Below are 17,181 nucleotides of genomic sequence, written 5' to 3'. Positions count from 1 at the left end.
CCGGAGCGCCCTCGAGGTCCATCCGGGCCATCCATGCCCAGATCCATCCCGGCGCTCCCGTGTCCCCCCGCGGGCGTCCCTGCCGTGTCCGTGGCTCGGAGCCGGAGCTCCGGGGCCGCCTCGGAGGCGCTCTGGGCTCGCCGTGTCCGTGGCTCGGAGCCGGAGCTCCTTGGCCAGCGCGGAGCCGCCGTGTCCGTGTCCCCGGAGCCGCGGCGCCCGGGCCGCGGCTCAGAGCTTGAGCTCGTTGGCCACCTTGGAGGCGATGTTCTTGAAGGCCATGGAGGTGCCGGCGATGCGCTTGAAGCGGACGCCGTTGAGCGAGAGCCGGGGCAGCTTGCACACCTCCATCTCCCACTGCACGAAGGAGTCGTGGCCGGGCGCGCCGTGGGCGCAGAGCAGCACGAAGCGCTCCTGCGGCTCGCAGCGGCAGCTGTTGGCGTCCAGCACCTTGCGGATCTCGCGCAGCATCTCCCCGGGCTCCAGCGAGCTCGTGGTCTTCATGCTCCACGTGAAGCGCAGCGAGCGCGGCTTGGCGTCGCGCCCGGCCTCGCGCGGCTCCTTCTCGGGGCCCACCGCGGGTCTGGGGGGAGGCAATTGGGGGTTAGGGGGTGCTGGGGGTCCTTCTCGGGGCCCATTGTGGGTCTGGGGGGGAATTGGGGGGTCCTGGGGCTCCTTCTCGGGGCACACTGCAGATCTGGGGGAGCACCGTGGGGCCACCAAGGGGAGTTGGTCACCCCTGGGGTTGTCACAGGGACCCCAGGGGTGTCACAGGGACCCCCAGGGTGTCACAGGGACCCCGAGGGTGTCACAGGGAACCCGGGGGTGTCCCCAGGGTGTCACAAGGACCCCGGGGTATCCCCAGTGGTGTCACAGGGACCCCAGGGGTGTCACAGCGACCCCAGGGGTGTCCCCAGGAGTGCCACAAGGATGCCAGTGGTGTCACAGGGACCCCAGGGGTGTCCCCAGGGTGTCACAGGGACCCCGAGGGGTATCACAGGGACCCCAGGGGTGTCCCCAGGGTGTCACAGGGACCCCGGGGGTGTCCCCAGGAGTGTCACAGGGACCCCAGGGGTGTCACAGGGAGCCCGGGGGTGTCACAGGGACCCCAGGGGTGCCCCCAGGGGTGTCACAAGGACCCCAGGGGTGTCACAAGGACCCCAGGGGTGTCCCCAGGGTGTCACAAGGACCCCGGGGTATCCACAGGAGTGTCACAGGGACCCCGGGGGTGTCACAGTGACCCCAGCGGTGTCCCCAGGGTGTCGCAGGGACCCCGAGGGTGTCCCCAGGGTGTCACAGGGACCCTGGGGGTGTCACAGAGACCCCAGGGGTGTCCCCAGGAGTGCCACAAGGACGCCAGTGGTGTCACAGGGACCCCGAGGGTGTCACAGGGACCCCGGGGGTGTCCCCAGGGTGTCCCCGGGGTGTCCCCGACTCACCTGAGGGTCTCCACCCGCTCCTTGCTCTCGGGCTCGTGGGGGTTCCTCGGGAGACAAAAGGGGCCGAGCTCAGCCGGGGGGGCTGGGGGGGCACAGCCCACCCCCCCCAGGGGACCCGGGGAGCACAGACAGCACCGGGGGCAGGGACAGACAGACACACGGGGGGGGACGAGGACAGACGGACGGCGGGGCCGGGGGGGGCCATGCGGGGCCGTGCAGCACTGGGGAGGGGTCGGGGGTCGGGTTTGGGGGGGATTTTTGGAGGGGTTTGGGGGGATTTTGGGGGTGCCATGCGGGGGGACCCAGCGTCCGGCGCGGCCCTACCTTCTGGCAAACCTGAAAGACAGATTTCTACAAAGACAAACAGAAGAGAAGGGGACGTTGGGGGGGGGGAGGGGGCCGGGACAGAGCCACCCCCTCCCCTGAGCCCCCCACAGCCCCCCCTGAGCGGGGCTGGGGTCAGTGGGGTCTGGGGAAAAGCAGCACCCCCACCCCCCCTGTGGGGACAGAGGGACAGGAGGGGACGTGGGGGGGTCCCTGAGGGGACATTCAGGGACATGGGGGACGTGGGGGTCCCCAGGAGGATTAGTGGGAGGCCGGGCAGGACAGGAAGGGACATGCGGGTGCCTGAGGGGACAGTGGCAGGGACAGGAGGGGACACAGAGGGAGGAGAACAGAGAAGCCGCAAGAGCACTGAGGGGACACCCTGAGGGGACAGAGAAACACAGCAGGGACCTGGGGGACACCGAGGGGACACCGAGGAGCCCTCAGAGGGGACAGAGGGGACAGAGAATCCCTGGAGCGCCGAGGGGACACCGAGGGGACAGCCCAGGACACACAGAGGGAAGGGCACAGCGAGGGGACACCGAGGGGACAGCGAGAGCCCAGAACACACCAGGGGGACACATCCAGGGACACATCCAGGGACACGTCCAGGGACACGGGGCGGCAGGCCCAGCCCTGCGGCTCACCTGCGCACGAACTTGGAGGTGAACTTGCTGAAGAGGCTGGCGGAGGGGCCGCGCCGGCCCTGGCTGGCGCCCGAGGGCGAGGCGGGCGGGGGCAGCCCGGGGGGCAGCGCGTAGGGCAGGGGGTCCCGGGGGTCCCGGGGGGCGCGGAGCTGCCCGGCGTGGAAGGTGCTGCGGCTCGAGACCCCCCGCGGGAAGCTCGGCCGCTCGCCCGGGCCCTGGCTCACGTTGTGGGCAGACGGGGACGCTGCTGGCACCCGGGGGGGAGCCCCGCTGCGGGGGGACACGGGGTTAGGGGGGCACCCCTGAGCCCCCCGGGACCCGGGGACACCCCCCCACTGTCCCCCAGAGCACCCCCAGCCCCCCGTGGGAAGCTGGGGCGCTCCCCAGCACCCCGTGAACGCAGGAATGGGGGGCTGGGGGGGATCACCCACCCCCATCTCCATCCCAGCGCCCTCAGGAGCCGCCCCCCACGGTGGGCAGCAGGGTCGGGGGCGCTGGGCAGGGGTCCCCACCTGTCCTTGCCGTTCTGCAGCGAGCTCTGGCCCAGGCTGGCGCGGTCCAGCAGCGGCGAGTTCCGGCTGCGCGTGGTGCCCGTGGACAGGACGCTGTTCTGTGGGGGGACACGGAAACGGGGGGCTGGGGGGGGACACAGGTGCCCCAAACCCCCAAACAGCAGACACGGGAAGTGGGGACCCCCCAGTGGGCACCAAGCCCCACCAGCGACCCCCACCCACCCTGGGGGACCCAGGGACGGCCACCCCCCATTCGCACCCCAAATCAGCAGATACTGACCCCAAATCTGGGGTTCCAGGTGTTGGGGACCCCCGTCTCGCCTCAGCACCCCAATTCCCCCCAGTTCAGGGCCCCCCCGGGTGTCCCCCACCCTGCACTGACCGTGGACGGGGAGGGGGTGCCCTTGGATCGCTCCAGGCCGGGCAGGGGGCTGGGAGGCACCTTGGCCGTGCTGCCGGCCCGGCGCCCCCCGACCTCTTCCTCCCCCGCTCCTCCTCCTCCTCCTCCTCCTGCTCCTGCTGCTCCTCCTCGCTTGTTCTCCGCGTTGGCCGCCTGCGTTTTCTTGGAGTACGAGGCCGAGGTGGGGATGGAGAGCCCGGCTGGGGCGGGAGGGGCTGTCAGGGGTGGGGGTCCCACGGGGACCCCTCCCTTCCCCTTCACTCCCGCCTCGCTGGGGGACCCGGCTCACACAGCACCCCACAAGGGGCCAGGCACCCCCGTTCCCACCCCCGGGCCTCCCCCAGGGACCCCCACTCCCACTCCTGCGCCCCAAGGGGCCCCAGCTCCCCACCAACCCCCCCACGATGGGTTCCTGTCCCTGCGACCCCCCAGCACCCAGAGCCCCCCACTTCTGAGGGACGCACCGCCCACAGCGCCAGCCCCCCAACATTTGGGGGTCTCACCCTGCTCACTGACCCCCCGGGCCCCATTTTGGGGTCTCCGTCCCTCTCTAGGGTCTCACCCTGGTCACTGACCCCCTGGGTTCCCATTTGGGGTCTCTGTCCCCATTGGGGTCTCACCCTGATTGTTGACCCCCCGTGTTCCCCCTGGGGTCTCTCCCATGTCCCCATTTGAGGTCCCTGTCCCCATTTGGGGTCCCTGTCCCCCTTTGGGGTCCCTGTCCCCCTCCGGGCTCTCACCCTGGTCGCTGACGCGCCGTTTGGGGTTGGCCGAGACGCTGCGCTGGACCTTGTGCGCGGGGGAGGGCCCCGAGCTGTTGGCCACCTCCGGGGCCACCCGCGGCTTCAGGGACAGGTTCTCCTCCAGCTGGGGACAGGGGACACGTGGGACACGGGGAACACGTGGGACACGGGGGATGGGCACAGCTGGGGACAGGGGACACAGGGGACACTCGCCGAGCAGGGACAGGGACGTGCCACCACGGCACAGCTGGGGAGAAGGACACACCGGCACGGTGGGGACGGGGGGCAGGACAGCGTGGGGACAGGCTGGTGTCCCTGTGTCACCTCAGTGTCACCTCAGTGTGCCCACATCCCCTCGCGCCGTCGCAATGTCCCCTTGTCACCGTGTCCCCTCCCGTTCCTGTCCCCTTTTCACCCCAGTGACCCTCCCGGTATCACCCTGTCACCTGTCCCTCGCTGTGTCCCCTCCTTGTCCCCACGTCCCCTCTCTGTTCTCGTGTTTTCGTTGTCCCCTGGTGCCCTCCCCTCCACGTGTCCCCTGCCACCCCCCAGTGTTCCCATAATGTCCCCAAGTGTCCCCTGCCACCCCCAGTGTCCCCCGCAGTGTCCCCACCTCGGAGCTCTTGTGGTCCAGCAGCAGGTAGGTGGCCATCACCTCGTTGTACTTCTGCCCCACCAGCGACTCCTGGATCTCCTCCCGCGTGTAGCCCATGGACACCATCAGCTCTGGGGGGACACGGCCCTCAGCGGGGTCCCCGTGTCCCCAAGGGCCACCCGTGTCCCCAAGGGCGGCCCCGGGGTCCCACCTGTCCTGCGGGGGTCCTTGTAGTCGGGCACGGGCTCCATGTAGGGCTTGAGCTCGTCGTCCTCGTGGCCCACGTTCATCCAGCGGTCCTTCATGATTTGCTGGGGGCACACAGGGGGCTCAGGGTCACCTCTGGGGACACTTTGGGGACACGAAAGGATCCCAGGGGTCCCGGGGGGCACGGGGAGGGTCCCCAGGAGCTCTTGGGGTGCTCTGGGGACTGCTCAGGAGGGTCTCAGGGGTTCCCAGAACCACCTGGGGGTCCCAGGACCATGTTGGGGGTCCCCAGAAGGTCCTGGGGTGGCACTGGGGTTCCCAGGATGATGTTGGGGGGTCCCAGGATGATGTTGGGGGGTCGCCAGAAGGTTGGGGGGTCCCAGGACGATGTTGGGGGTCCCCTCACCTCCAGGGTGCCCCTCTTGGTGGGGTTGAGGATGAGGAACTTCTTGAGGAGGTTCTCACAATCCGTGGACATGTAGAAGGGGATGCGGTACTTCCCCCGCAGCACCCGCTCCCGCAGCTCCTGGGGCACCCCAAAACCACACGTGAGCACCCCAAAACCAACAACTGTACACCAAAACCACCCGTGGGCACCGCAAAATCCCCTGAGAGATCCCTAAAATCACCCAAGGGCACCCCTAAACCAACAATGGTACCCCAAAACCACCTGCGGGCACCCTCGAACCATCCACGGGGATACCAAACCACCCCCTGGACCCCCAATCCACCCCTGGACCCCAAAACCACCCACGGGGACCCCCAAACCACCCCTGGGCACCCCAAAACCACCCACGGGGACCCCCAAACCACCCATGGGCACCCCAAAACCACCCACGGAGACCCCCAAACCACCTATGGGCACCCCAAAAGCATCCAGGGTGGCTCCCAAACCACCCACAGGGACCCCAAACCACCCACAGGGACCCCAAACCACCCACGGGGACCCCCAAACCACCCCCTGGAGCCCCAAAGCACGGCCACACCTTGAGGTTCTGCCCGTCGAAGGGCAGCGAGCCGCTGACCAGCGTGTAGAGGATGACCCCCAGGCTCCAGACGTCCACCTCAGGCCCGTCGTACTTCTTGCCCTGGAAGAGCTCGGGGGCGGCGTAGGGGGGGGAGCCGCAGAACGTGTCCAGCTTGTTCCCGAAGGTGAACTCGTTGCTGAAGCCAAAATCGGCGATTTTGATGTTCATGTCGGCGTCCAGCAGCAGGTTCTCGGCCTGGCCCGGGGAGGGAGAGCACCCCAGGGGGGTTACTGGGGGTCTGGGGGGGTTTGGGGGGCAGGGGGTGCAGCTGGGACTGGGCTGGGGGTCCCAGGGGTGGGACTGGGGGGCCCTGGCACCTCCCTGGGGGTCTCAGCGATATTGGGAATTTGGTCCTGGGGGTCCCAGGGGTGTCTGGGTGCCGCTCTGGGGGTCCCAGGGGTGCCAGGGGGTCCCAGGGGTGTCAGGGCGCTGCTCTCGGGGTCCCAGGGGTGCCAGGGGGTCCCAGGGGTGTCAGGGTGCCGCTCTGGGGGTCCCCGGGGTGCCAGGGGTGTCAGGGTGCCGCTCTGGGGGTCCCAGGGGTGCCAGGTGGGGGTCCCTCACCTTCAGGTCCCTGTGCACGATGAATTTCTGGTGGCAGTACTGCACGGCCGACACTATCTGCAGGACAGGGGGGTGTCAGAGGGGGGCCCAGCCCAGCTGGGGGGCACAGGGACACCCCCAGCCCCCTTGGGGGCACGCCGGGGGGGTCCCCAACCCCTGCAGGGGGGGTCCAACAGCACCAGCCCCCCCAGACCTGTCGGAACTTCGCCCGGGCCTCCTTCTCCTTCATGCGCCCGTGGGCCACCAGGTAATCGAAGACCTCGCCTGGGGGGCACAGGGTGGGGGGTGAGGGGCAGCCCTGTGACCCCCAAACCCCCCCGGGGCCCCCCAGACCCCCACTCACCCCCGCTGGCGTATTCCATCACCAAGTAAAGCGTCTTCTCCGTCTCGATCACCTCGAAGAGCTTCACTGCAAGGGGGGGAGGGGGGTTGGAGAAACCCCTGGGACCCCCCCCACGGGTGGGGGACACCCCCGGGGAGGGTCGGGGGTGCAGATGAGGGGGTTTTGGGGGTCTCACCTATGTTGGGGTGGTTCAGAACCTTCATTATTCGCACTTCCCGGAAGAGCTGCGAGGGACAGGGGGAGGGAGGGATTTTGGGGGGTGTCAGAGGGAATGATCTCCCATTTGTCACCCCAAAATCAGCTTCCTCCCCCAGAGACACCCCTCACCTTCTGCAGGCTGGAGGAGTTGAGCTGTGTCTTGTCAATGATTTTCACGGCCACCTGCGAGGGGAGAGGGGGGTCAGAGGGTCCCCAGGGCTGTCCCCAGACGTGGTGGCACCCGAGAGGGGAGGGGCAGAGGGACAGGGCTGTCCCCACACCGTGGTGGCACTCCCAGAGGGAGGGGGAAGGTGACAGGAGCAGCCCCAGGGCTGTCCCCACACCGTGGTGAGCCTGGGACCAGCCCTGTGCCACAGTGGCACTCCCAGGGCATGGAGCAGGACCCAGAAGTGTCCCCACGCCGCGGTGGCACCTACAGGACAAGGACCAGGAGCTAGAACCGTCCCCACGCCACGGTGACGATCACAGCTGAGGACCAGGAAGCTCATTCCGGTGCCAGGTGGCACTCCCAGGGCAGGGACCAGAAGCCAGAGCTGCTGTCCCCACACCGCGGTGCCACCCATGGGATGAGGACAACGGGTCTGTCCCTGCGGTGACACCCACAGGACCTGGACCAGGAGCCCAGACCTGTCCCCACACCAGTGGTGGCACTCGTGGCTGGGGACAGGAAGCCCATCCCTGGGCTGTGGTGGCACTCCCAGAGCAAGGATCGGGACCCAGAACTGTCCCCACACTGCGGTGACACTCTTACAACAAGGACTGTCCCCACGCTGTGGTGGCACACTCAGGGCAAGGACCAGGACCCAGAATTGTCCCCATTCTGTGGTGGCACTGACAACAAGGACTGTCCCCACACTGCGGTGGCACACTCAGGGCAAGGACCGGGACCCAGAACTGTCCCCACACTGCGGTGGCACTCTTACAAGGACTGTCCCCACGCTGTGGTGGCACACTCAGGGCAAGGACCAGGACCCAGAATTGTCCCCACACTGCGGTGGCACTGACAACAAGGACTGTCCCCACACTGCGGTGGCACACTCAGGGCAAGGACCAGGACCCAGAACTGTCCCCACACCGCGGTGGCACTCTGACAACAAGGACTATCCCCACGCTGTGGTGGCACTTCCAGAACAAGCACCAGAAGGCAGAGCTGTCCCCGCAGCATGGTGACACCCACAGCACACGGTGTCACCCACGGGCTGCTGCCGTCCCCGCGGTGTCACCCAGGCCCCGCCGAGCGCTGTCCCCTCGCCGGGGGGGTGCCACTCACCTCCTTGCCGGTCAGGACGTGCCGGGCCAGCTTGACCTTGGCGAAGTTGCCCTTGCCGATGGTTTTGAGCAGCCGGTAGTTGCCGATGTGGGGCTGCTCCTCGGCGGCCGTGCCGGCGTTGCGGCCCCGCAGCATGCTGGCCTTGCCGCCGCCCTTGCCCTCCACGGCGCCCGGCTGCGGGGACAGCGGGGGGACGCTCAGCCGGGCCCGGCCGCGTCTCCCCGCGGATCCCGGCGGGCTCCGGGAGGAGCCGGGAGCGAAGTCCGGAGCGGCGGAGCCGCGCCCGGCCCGGCCGGGAGCCGCCCCTGATACCTGACGCAAGTGCCGCGGTTTCGGGCTGGGCCGCCAGGGTGGGAAGGGGACAGAGCCGTGTCACCCCCTCCCCGGGAGGGGACACGGCCACCCCCGCGCCTCCTCTCCCGAAGATTCAGCGTCCAAAAACCCCAGTTTTACCCCAAACGCGACCGCCTGGACAGAGCTCACGGCCCAGCCCGAAGCGGGGCAGCCCCCCCAGAACGACGTGGGCGCAAAGCCCCTCTGCCCGCACCCCAAAACCCGCCCCGGGCCCCCCCGAAGGTCACCCGGGCCCCGGGGACACTTTCGGGGTGTTCCCTCGCGGGGAGTGAGACGCCCCCGGGGCTGTCACCGCTCCGGTGACACCGGAGATAACGGGAGCGCGTGAGCGGGCGGGGAAGCCGAGCCAAGCCCCCCCTTCCCCCGTGGGGTTTGGGGCCCCCCAAATCCCCGCCGGGTTTTATTTTTGTGGGGGCGCATCTCGGGGTGTCCCCCTCCCCCTCCGTGGGAAGGAAACCGCTGGCGGAAGCCACGGGGGAGGTGCCGGCGATGGCGCAAGCGAACCCCCAGATTTGGGGGGAGAACGCGCTGCTTTGGGGCCTGGGGGGGACCGGAGCTTCCCCCTCCCCCAAAGCCCAGCGCGGTGCTGTGGGAAAAGTGAAGGAAAACGGGAGTTTCTGCCAAAAAACTGCCGTGGCAACGGGGCGGGAGCGTGCGGAGCCATCTGGCCGCGCTGCCGGCATTCGGTCGGGCTCTGAGGCGGCACCGACACCGGAGCCCCCCCCGGCACCGGAACCCCCCGAGCCCCCCGGGGTCCGGTGGCGGCGCTCCCGGCGTTTCCCGGCGCCTCTTATCGCCGCGGCCCGCCTGGCCAAAAACACGGCAAGCACGGCAAAGGAGGCACCGCCCGGCCCGGGTCACACCGGGCCAACGCCACCGGCACCGGGCACGGGCGCTGGGAAGGCCGCGGCGTTCCCCGGAGGCGGCGGCGCTCCGTAACGCCGCGGAGCCCCTCGTGCCTCAGTTTCCCCAGCCCGCCCGCCACGGGGGGACTCACCCTGGGCACCCCGAAGCGCCGGGAGCGGCGGGAGCGGGGCGGTGCCGGCGGGAGCCCCGCGGGACGCCGGGAGGGAGCGAGCGGGGACCGGCTCGACCGGTTGGGGCTGAGGCCGCAGCGGGACCGGGGTGGGGCCCGGGAGCACCTGGAGCGCCGGGGCGGGGGAAACGGGGCAGGAAAGGGGAAAACCGGCACCGGGAGGGGGGGGGGGGGGCTGTCCTGACGGGGGCAGAGCCAGAAGGCTGAGAATGGGCATTGGAGTGGGCATTGGAGTGGGCACCGGAATGGGCATTGGAGTGGGCACCGGAATGGGAATGGGCACCGGAATGGGAATGGGCATTGGAGTGGGCACCGGAATGGGAATGGGCACCGGAATGGGCACCGGAATGGGCATTGGAGTGGGCACCGGAATGGCACCGGAATGGCACCGGAATGGCACCGGAATGGAACTGGAATGGGAAGTGAAATGGGCACCAGAATGGGCACCGGAATGGGCACCGGAATGGGAATGGCACCGGAATGGGCACTGGAATGGGCATTGGAGTGGGCACCGGAATGGGAATGGGCACCGGAATGGAACTGAAATGGGAAGTGAAATGGGCACCAGAATGGCACCAGAATGGGCACCGGAATGGGCACCGGAATGGTTAGTGGAATGGGCACCAGAATGGCACCAGAATGGGAATGGCACCGGAATGGGCACTGGAATGGATACCAGAATGGCCATTGGAATGGGCACTGGAACAGGCATTGGAATGGGCACCGGAATGGTTAGTGGAATGGGCACCAGAATGGCACCAGAATGGGAATGGCACTGGAACGGGCACTGGAATGGATACCAGAATGGCCATTGGAACGGGCACCGGAATAGGCATTGGAATGGGCACCGGAATGGCACCAGAATGGGCACCGGAATGGGCACTGGAATGGCGGCAGCAGTGACAGCGCTGAGGCTGCAGGGACGTCACCAGGTACGGTGTGACATCACCAGCCCTGCCATGACGTCAGCAGCCCTGCATGGATGTCACCGGGGCCGCAATGGTGTCACCGGCCCCCCAGCGATGTCACCAGGCAGGTGTGAGGATCCTGGTGCCCGCCCACGCCAGCGGCACCAAACCGGTGGCACCGGGAGCGGTGCCGGTGTCCCCGGTGTGACCGGGACCCCCCGGCACGGTGCGGCGGCGGCAGCCGAGGAGGCAGCGCTGCTTCGTGCGGCGCCGCTCAAATGTCAGCCAAATTTAGGTATTTTTGATGATTTTTTTTTTATCTCCAACCCCACCGGATCGGGCTCCGTGTGAGGGAGGAATTGGGGGCTGGGGGGGCAGGGAAAGACCCCCCAAATTCAGCTGCTGGGGCTGGGGAGGGTGCACAGCCCCCCCCACACGGCGCTGCCGCCCCCTCCCCAAATCTTCCCAGCCAGGAATAATTCTCCTCTGGCGTTACATAACAGTGGATAAATAAGAGGAAAACCACCCAAAACGAGGAGGGGGGCCCCGGTGCCACGGCCACAGCCACAGAACAGGTGGCATCGCCTTGTCCTCGGGCTTGGGGACACCGACACGAGGCCACCTGTGCCCCCACGCGCCCTGCTGGGGTCCCTCCCCAGCACTTGGGGTCACAGAAGGGGTGCCCCCCAAAACACCGCCCAAAACAGGGGTGTCATCCAGCTGGGGGAGCTGAGGAGACCCCCAGGTGCTCCCCAAAAGGGCTGAGCCAGCAGCGGGGTCTCCCAGCAGCCACAGAAGCTGGGGGCAGAGCGGGACCCCAAGACCCCCCAAATCCACCCCCTAAAACGGGGAACCCCCGTCCCAGCTGCCCCCTGAGGAAATCCCCCTCACCCCCTCAGACAGACAGGGGGGTGCGCCCCCCATTCCCCAGCGGGGTGGGGGGCTGGTCCCCGCTCACAGGGGTCAGAACGGGAGGAATTTGGGGGGGCTCGCCCCTCAGAGCCCCCCCAACGCGCGGGGAGGGCGCCGAGCCCGTGGCAGCGCTGCCGCCGCCCCCACAGCCCCCCCGGTTGGGGGGTGCAGCAGGGAAGGGGGTGGGGAGGGGGTGGGCTGACGCCCCCACACCCCGAGCGTGCAGCCAGCGAGCTGGGGGGGACAATGACACCCCAAACGTGCCCCCAACAGCGGATCCCAGAGCCGGGGGGTTCAGTGTGGGGGCGTCTGGCACCCCCCCCCTACCTTTGCTTGCCCCTCTGCCTTTGGGGTGCAAGGCTTGACCCCCTCACCCAAAATTTGGGGCCACGCACACAAATCCCCGCTGCTGCCCCGCAGGGAACCCCAAAACGAGACCCCAAAATCTGGGGAGGGGCTCATCCCAGAGCACGCTCCCTACAGCAAATCCAGGCCCAAAGGGGGACATGGCTCAGGACCCCCCACCCCACAGGAGGGTTCGGGCTGTGGGAGACCCCAGGCTCCTTCACGGGGTGCAAGAGAGGAATTGGGGGACACTTAGACCCCCCTTTTCCACCTCACAGAGGGGCCTGAAGCCCCTCAGAGCCCCCTCTTCCCTCATAAAACAATCCCAAACCCCTTTAGTCCCTCTTTTCCCTTCACAGAGGGATCAGATCCCCTCAGATTCTCTCCTTTCTCCACGTAAAATACCCCAGGATCTCCTTCTTCACTCCCAAAAATGCCCCAAGACCCCCTTAAATTCCCTTATTTTCCGTCTTTATCACTCAAAAACCGACCCAGGTTGCCATCAAACACTTCTCTTTACCCCACAGAATTTCTCACATCCCTTCCAGGCCTCCCTTGCCCCTCGCAAAGAGCCCCCTGACCCTTTTTGCCCCCCTTTTCCCATCACAAACCGGGCTCGGACCCCTCACACACAGCCCCAGCCTCTCTCAGCCCCCCTTTTCCTCTCGGATCCGCCTCAAAACCCGGCCCAGATCCCCCTCAAAACACCTTTTTACCTCACAGAATTACCCAGGCCCCTCCAAGACCCTTTTCCCCTCACACAAACGCCTCAGACCCACTGAGTCTCCCTTTTTTTCCACATGGACGGGACCAGAACCCCCCCAAATCCTGTTTTTTGCCCCCTCAGATCCCCCTTTTCCCCTCATAAATCAGTCCCTGAGCCCCTCAGAGCCCCTTTTTCCCCTCACAAACCGACCCTAAACTCCCCTTTTCCCCTCACAAACCAACCCCGAGCCCCTCAGAGCCCCTTTTTCCTCGCCTTCCCCTCACAAACCGACCCTAAACTCCACATTTCCCCTCACACACCAGCTCGCCATCCCCTCAAGCCCCTTTTTTCCTTCTTCGGATCCCCCTTTTCCCCTCACAAAACCCCCCCAGGCTCCCTCGGATCCCCCTTTTCCCCTCACAAAACCCCCCCAGTCTCCCTCGGATCCCCCTTTTCCCCTCGCAAAACTCCCCCAGGCTCCCTTTTCCCCTCACAAAATGCCCTTTTCCCCCCGGCCGCCCCTCTCCCCTCACGCTGGAGCCGGCTCCCCCCCTCATCCCCACCCGGTCCCCGCCGTCCCTCCCTCACCTGTTCCGCGTCCCTCTCGTTGACGGTCGGCAAAGGGCTGCGAGCGCTGCTCGACATGGCGGCCCCCCCCCCGCGCCGCCGGCGACTATCGCGATAGGGGGAAGCCGCGGCAGGCAGGCGGTGAGCGGGGAGGGGGAAGGGGAGGCGGGGGAGCTCAGGGGGCGGGGGGGGGCCAGGCCAGCGGCATTGGGGGGGCCGGGAGAGGAGCAGGGGGAGCGGGCGGGGTCCGCCCGGCCCGGCCCGGCCGCCGCCGCCGCCGCCTCACGCCGCCGCCGCCTCAGCGCCCCGCGGCTCCCAACATGGCGGCCGCCGCCGGCCCTCGGCCATTTCCGCCGCCGCGCCGGAAACACCCGACACGCCTCCCGCGCCGCTTCGGCTCTTCCCGGAGCGCTTCGCTTCGCGGCCCTCACGGACTTCGGTACTTTCCGCCTCCGCCACGGAGGTACACGAAGCTGCCTTCGGTACTTTCCGCCGAGCGCAGCGGGGGGAGCCGAGCGCCGCCGCGACTCCGAGCGGAGCCGGAATTACCCGAGTGGGACCGAAACTCCCGGGTGCATGCGGAAATACCCGAACACCTCTCGGCGGCCTTCGGGCGCTTCCGCCCGTGACGGAAACACCCGAGCGGAGCCGAATCCCCCTCCCCAGCCCCGATGGGGACCCCAGGATGGGGCGGGGGGCGGCTCGGACCGCAGGACCCCCCCCCCCAGAATTGGGGGCTCTCATGGACCGCAGGAGGCCCCCCCGGAATTGGGGGGCTCTCATGGACCGCAGGAGGCCCCCCGGGAACTGGGGGGTTCTCCCGGACCGCAGGACCCTCCCCGATTTTTGGGGGGTTCTCCCGGACACCGGGGCGCGCCCAGATTTTGTGCTTTGCTGGGTTCTCCCCTATTTTGGGGCAAGGTGCTCCTTGTCTGCACTGGGAGGGGGCACTGGGAGGGGGCACTGGGAGGGGGCGTGTCCTCACCCCACCACGCCCCCTTTGGACCAAAGGGGCGGGGCCGGGATGGGGGGGGGTTCCATGGGTGCCCCATCGCTCGGGGCACCCCCGGGCGGGGATGGAGGGGGGTGCATGGGGGAGGGGAGCACCCAGGGGCTCCCCCTACCCGTCCACATGGGGGGACCCCCCCTTAAAATCACCGCTGTGGCTCCTCTGGAGAGGGGGGTGGGCTGAGACCTGCCGGCAACTCATCGCCCCCTCCCCGTAGCCCCCCGTAGCGGGGAGGGGCGGGCTCGGGGGGGGGGGGGATGGGAAAGGCGTACGGCCCCTTTAAATTTACCCAGGAGCCCTTAAAGGAGCCCCCACGGCACCGTCCCCACCCCGGCCGGCCCCCGCCCGCCGCCGCCGCCCCGGGCCCCGCCATGGAGCCCCCGGGCCCCCACCCCGCCCCCGCCCCGCTCCCGGCCCCGGCCGGCCCAGGTGAGCACCGAGCGGGCGGCGGGGGGAGCGGAGCCGCGGCGGGGCCCCCCCTTGGTGCACAATGGGAGCGGCGCTGGGGATTTAAGAAGCCCCCCGAGCCCCCCCAGCCCTTTGCCGTTCCCTGTCATGGGCTGGGAGGCCCCGGATTCTTTAACGGGTTCATGTCCCTTTAAGATGACCTGATTCAATTTAGGGTGCCCGTGTGCCCCGAAGATGCCTCCATCCCTTTAAATTATCCCGTCCCCGGGAATTCAGGATGTCCCCATCCAATTCGGGATGTCCCTGCCCCTTTAAGGCGTCCCTGTCCCCTTAAAGGATCCCTGTCCCTTTAGGATGCCCACAGGAATTTAGGATGTCCCTGTCCCTTGAGGATGTGCCCCTCCCATCCCCTCCCCCTCCTCATTTACGGACCCTGCCCCTTGAAGAACCCCCTGCCCCTTTTAAGATCTCCTGTGCCCCCCCCCCTTTTGCTGCTGTGTCCCTTTCAAACCCCCCAGCCTTGCCCCACATCTCACCCCTAACCCTTGGTGTCCCCTCCACCCCTTGGACCCCTCAAATCCCCCCTGAACCTCCCCCATTCCTGGACCTCCCTTCCCTGGCCTTCCCTGCAGCCCCTTCCCCGCGGGGGCTGCACCGGAGCCTGGAGCCGCAGAAACCCCGGGAGAAACCCCTGGAGAAACCCCAGAAACCCCGAGAGAAACCCCGGGAGCAGCCCCAGAAACCCCAGAAGAAACCCCAGGAGCAGCCCCAGGAGCAGCCCCAGGAGAAACCCCAGGACAAGCTCTGGGAGCAGCCCCAAAAACCGCGGGAGAAGCTCCAGGAGAAGCCCCGGGAGCACCCCCGGGAGCAGCCCCGGGACTGGCGGGCCGGGCTGGGGGTGGGCAAGGTGGGGCACGGCACCTTGTAGAGGAGTGGGGTTCCTTTAAATGTGGCCACGCCCCTTTAGCAGCACCTCTGTCCCTTTAAATGTGGCCACACCCCTTTGGAGCAGTACTGTCCCTTTAAATGTGGCCACGCCCCTTTGGAGCAGCACTGTCCCTTTAAATGTGGCCACGCCCCTTTGGAGCAGCACTGTCCCTTTAAATGTGGCCACGCCCCTTTGGAGCAGCACTGTCCCTTTAAATGTGGCCACGCCCCATTTAACTTCAGGCCACGCCCTCATCAGGTGCAGTTCCACACTAACCACGCCCACTTTTCCTGTAGCCCCGCCCCTTTCTGTACAAAGCCACGCCCCTTTTAAGCGATTTGTGCGTCCCCTTTAAATGCCACGCCCATGGCTGACCACACCCTTTGCCAAACCACGCCCCTTAAAGGGACACTGTCCCTTTACCACAGGCCCCACCCTGACCACACCCAGTACCTCAGCCCCACCCCTCTCTGTGGCTCCTCCCATGACCGCAGTGCCAGCCCCAGGGGTCCCCAAAGTGTCCCCAAAGTGCCACCAATGGCCCTGGGCCCGTCCCCAAAGTGCCACCAATGGCCCTGGGCCCGTCCCCAAAGTGCCACCAATGGCCCTGGGCCTGTCCCCACAGTGTCCCCACAGTGTCACCAATGGCCCTGGGCCTGTCCCCAAAGTGTCTCCAAGGTCCCCAAAGTGCCACCAATGCCCTGGGCCTGTCCCCACAGTGTCCCCGGCGCATCCCCCAGCCCCGTCCCCTCTGTCCCCCCTTGGTGACAGCGCCGTCACTCGCCCCAGGGCCCCGTCCCCCGCTGTCCCCGAGGGCCACCAAGGCGTCGCCGGCGGTGTCACTGCGGCGCTGGCTGCGGGCCGAGCTGCGGCTGGACCTGGAGGCCGGATGGCCCCGGTGAGCGGGGACACCGGGGACAAAGTGCCACCCCCAGGGACAGCCCCAGTGAGCGGGGACAGGGAGGGTGTGGGGAGGCAGGGACACCGGGGACATGGGGACAATGGTGGCTCTGGGTGGCACCTGGGGACACTGGGGACACTGGGGTGGGTGGCACCTGAGGACAATGGGGGGGTGGCACCTGGGGACAATGGGGACACTGGGGTGGGTGGCACCTGGGGACAATGGGGGGGTGCTGGAAGCTTTGGGGACACTGGGAGGGGGTGGGGACAGAGATGCTGAGGACACTGCGGGGGACAGGGAGGTGACAGGAGGTGACAGGAGATGACAGGAGGTGACAGTGCTGTCCCCCCCCAGCCCTGCCAGCCCCCGGTCCCGCCGAGGAGGAGGAGGAGGAGGAGGAGGAGGAAGAGGCCGCAGGGGGGATGGGGGGCACAGGGGCCCCCCCGCCTGAGCCCTCCCGGGATGGGGACACTGGGAGGGGGTGGGGACAACAGGGGACACCCCAGGGGGGCAGTGGGGACACCAGCGACCCCCCCCCACCACAACGCAGCCACTCCTGTAGCCACCCCGTGTCACCCCCCGGTGTCACCGATACCCCCCCCGGTGTCACCGACACCCCCCCAGTGTCACCAACACCCCCCCGGTGTCACCGACACCCCCCCGGTGTCCCCTTATTTATGTGTGCGTGTCCCCCCGCCCCCACCTTGTACACGACACCCCAATAAACCCCCCAGAGACCCCCCGGGGCCATGGGGACATTTGGGGACATTGGAGAGGAACACGGGGACATTTTGGGGGGGTCCCAGGGACATTCTGGGGGTG

At 67.8% G+C, this 17,181-nt stretch overlaps 2 protein-coding genes across 4 annotated transcripts; one reads left to right on the top strand and one right to left on the bottom strand.

Annotated features, from left to right (window-relative positions):
• Positions 1-90: 90 nt before the first annotated feature.
• Positions 91-13,478, bottom strand: MARK2 (microtubule affinity regulating kinase 2). 3 transcript variants are annotated; one of them, XM_030260477.4, is made up of 18 exons: positions 13,135-13,478; positions 8,286-8,459; positions 7,124-7,177; positions 6,972-7,020; positions 6,797-6,862; positions 6,647-6,717; positions 6,454-6,510; positions 5,851-6,087; positions 5,271-5,390; positions 4,869-4,968; positions 4,676-4,788; positions 4,060-4,186; positions 3,302-3,519; positions 2,920-3,017; positions 2,408-2,677; positions 1,761-1,787; positions 1,437-1,481; positions 91-580 (listed from the first exon to the last, which is right to left on the bottom strand). In XM_030260477.4, exons 1-18 carry the CDS (start codon positions 13,189-13,191, stop codon positions 229-231), a joined length of 2,235 nt encoding a protein of 744 aa, XP_030116337.3. In that variant the 5' UTR covers positions 13,192-13,478; the 3' UTR covers positions 91-228. The 3 variants fall into 3 exon arrangements, with proteins under 3 accessions (XP_030116337.3, XP_072776394.1, XP_030116338.3); XM_072920293.1 differs by lacking the exon at positions 13,135-13,478 and adding an exon at positions 9,637-9,815; XM_030260478.4 differs by lacking the exon at positions 1,761-1,787.
• A 1,079-nt stretch (positions 13,479-14,557) lies between these two features.
• LOC121468425 (uncharacterized) lies at positions 14,558-17,084 on the top strand. Its single transcript, XM_072920220.1, has 3 exons — positions 14,558-15,437; positions 16,248-16,356; positions 16,714-17,084. Exons 1-3 carry the CDS (start codon positions 14,904-14,906, stop codon positions 17,082-17,084), a joined length of 1,014 nt encoding a protein of 337 aa, XP_072776321.1. The 5' UTR covers positions 14,558-14,903.
• The last annotated feature ends 97 nt before the right edge of the window (positions 17,085-17,181 follow it).

This window comes from Taeniopygia guttata, chromosome 31 (assembly GCF_048771995.1).
Source record: "Taeniopygia guttata chromosome 31, bTaeGut7.mat, whole genome shotgun sequence".
Lineage (NCBI taxonomy): Eukaryota > Metazoa > Chordata > Aves > Passeriformes > Estrildidae > Taeniopygia > Taeniopygia guttata.
Note: the sequence above shows the minus strand (reverse complement) of the source record. Positions and strands in the feature narration are given on the sequence as shown.

Bases quoted from the DNA above. Each gene is read 5' to 3' on its own strand.
- MARK2 (XM_030260477.4), bottom strand. From the start codon at position 13,191: ATGTCGAGCAGCGCTCGCAGCCCTTTGCCGACCGTCAACGAGAGGGAC. The intron at 6,718-6,796 runs GTGAGTGGGGGT...TGTGCCCCCCAG, and splicing joins GATGGAATACGCCAGCGGGG to GCGAGGTCTTCGATTACCTG. The intron at 6,511-6,646 runs GTCTGGGGGGGC...CCTGTCCTGCAG, and splicing joins CCCGGGCGAAGTTCCGACAG to ATAGTGTCGGCCGTGCAGTA.
- LOC121468425 (XM_072920220.1), top strand. From the start codon at position 14,904: ATGTCCCTGTCCCTTGAGGATGTGCCCCTCCCATCCCCTCCCCCTCCT. The intron at 15,438-16,247 runs GTGGGGCACGGC...CACTCGCCCCAG, and splicing joins CCGGGCTGGGGGTGGGCAAG to GGCCCCGTCCCCCGCTGTCC. The intron at 16,357-16,713 runs GTGAGCGGGGAC...GTCCCCCCCCAG, and splicing joins CTGGAGGCCGGATGGCCCCG to CCCTGCCAGCCCCCGGTCCC.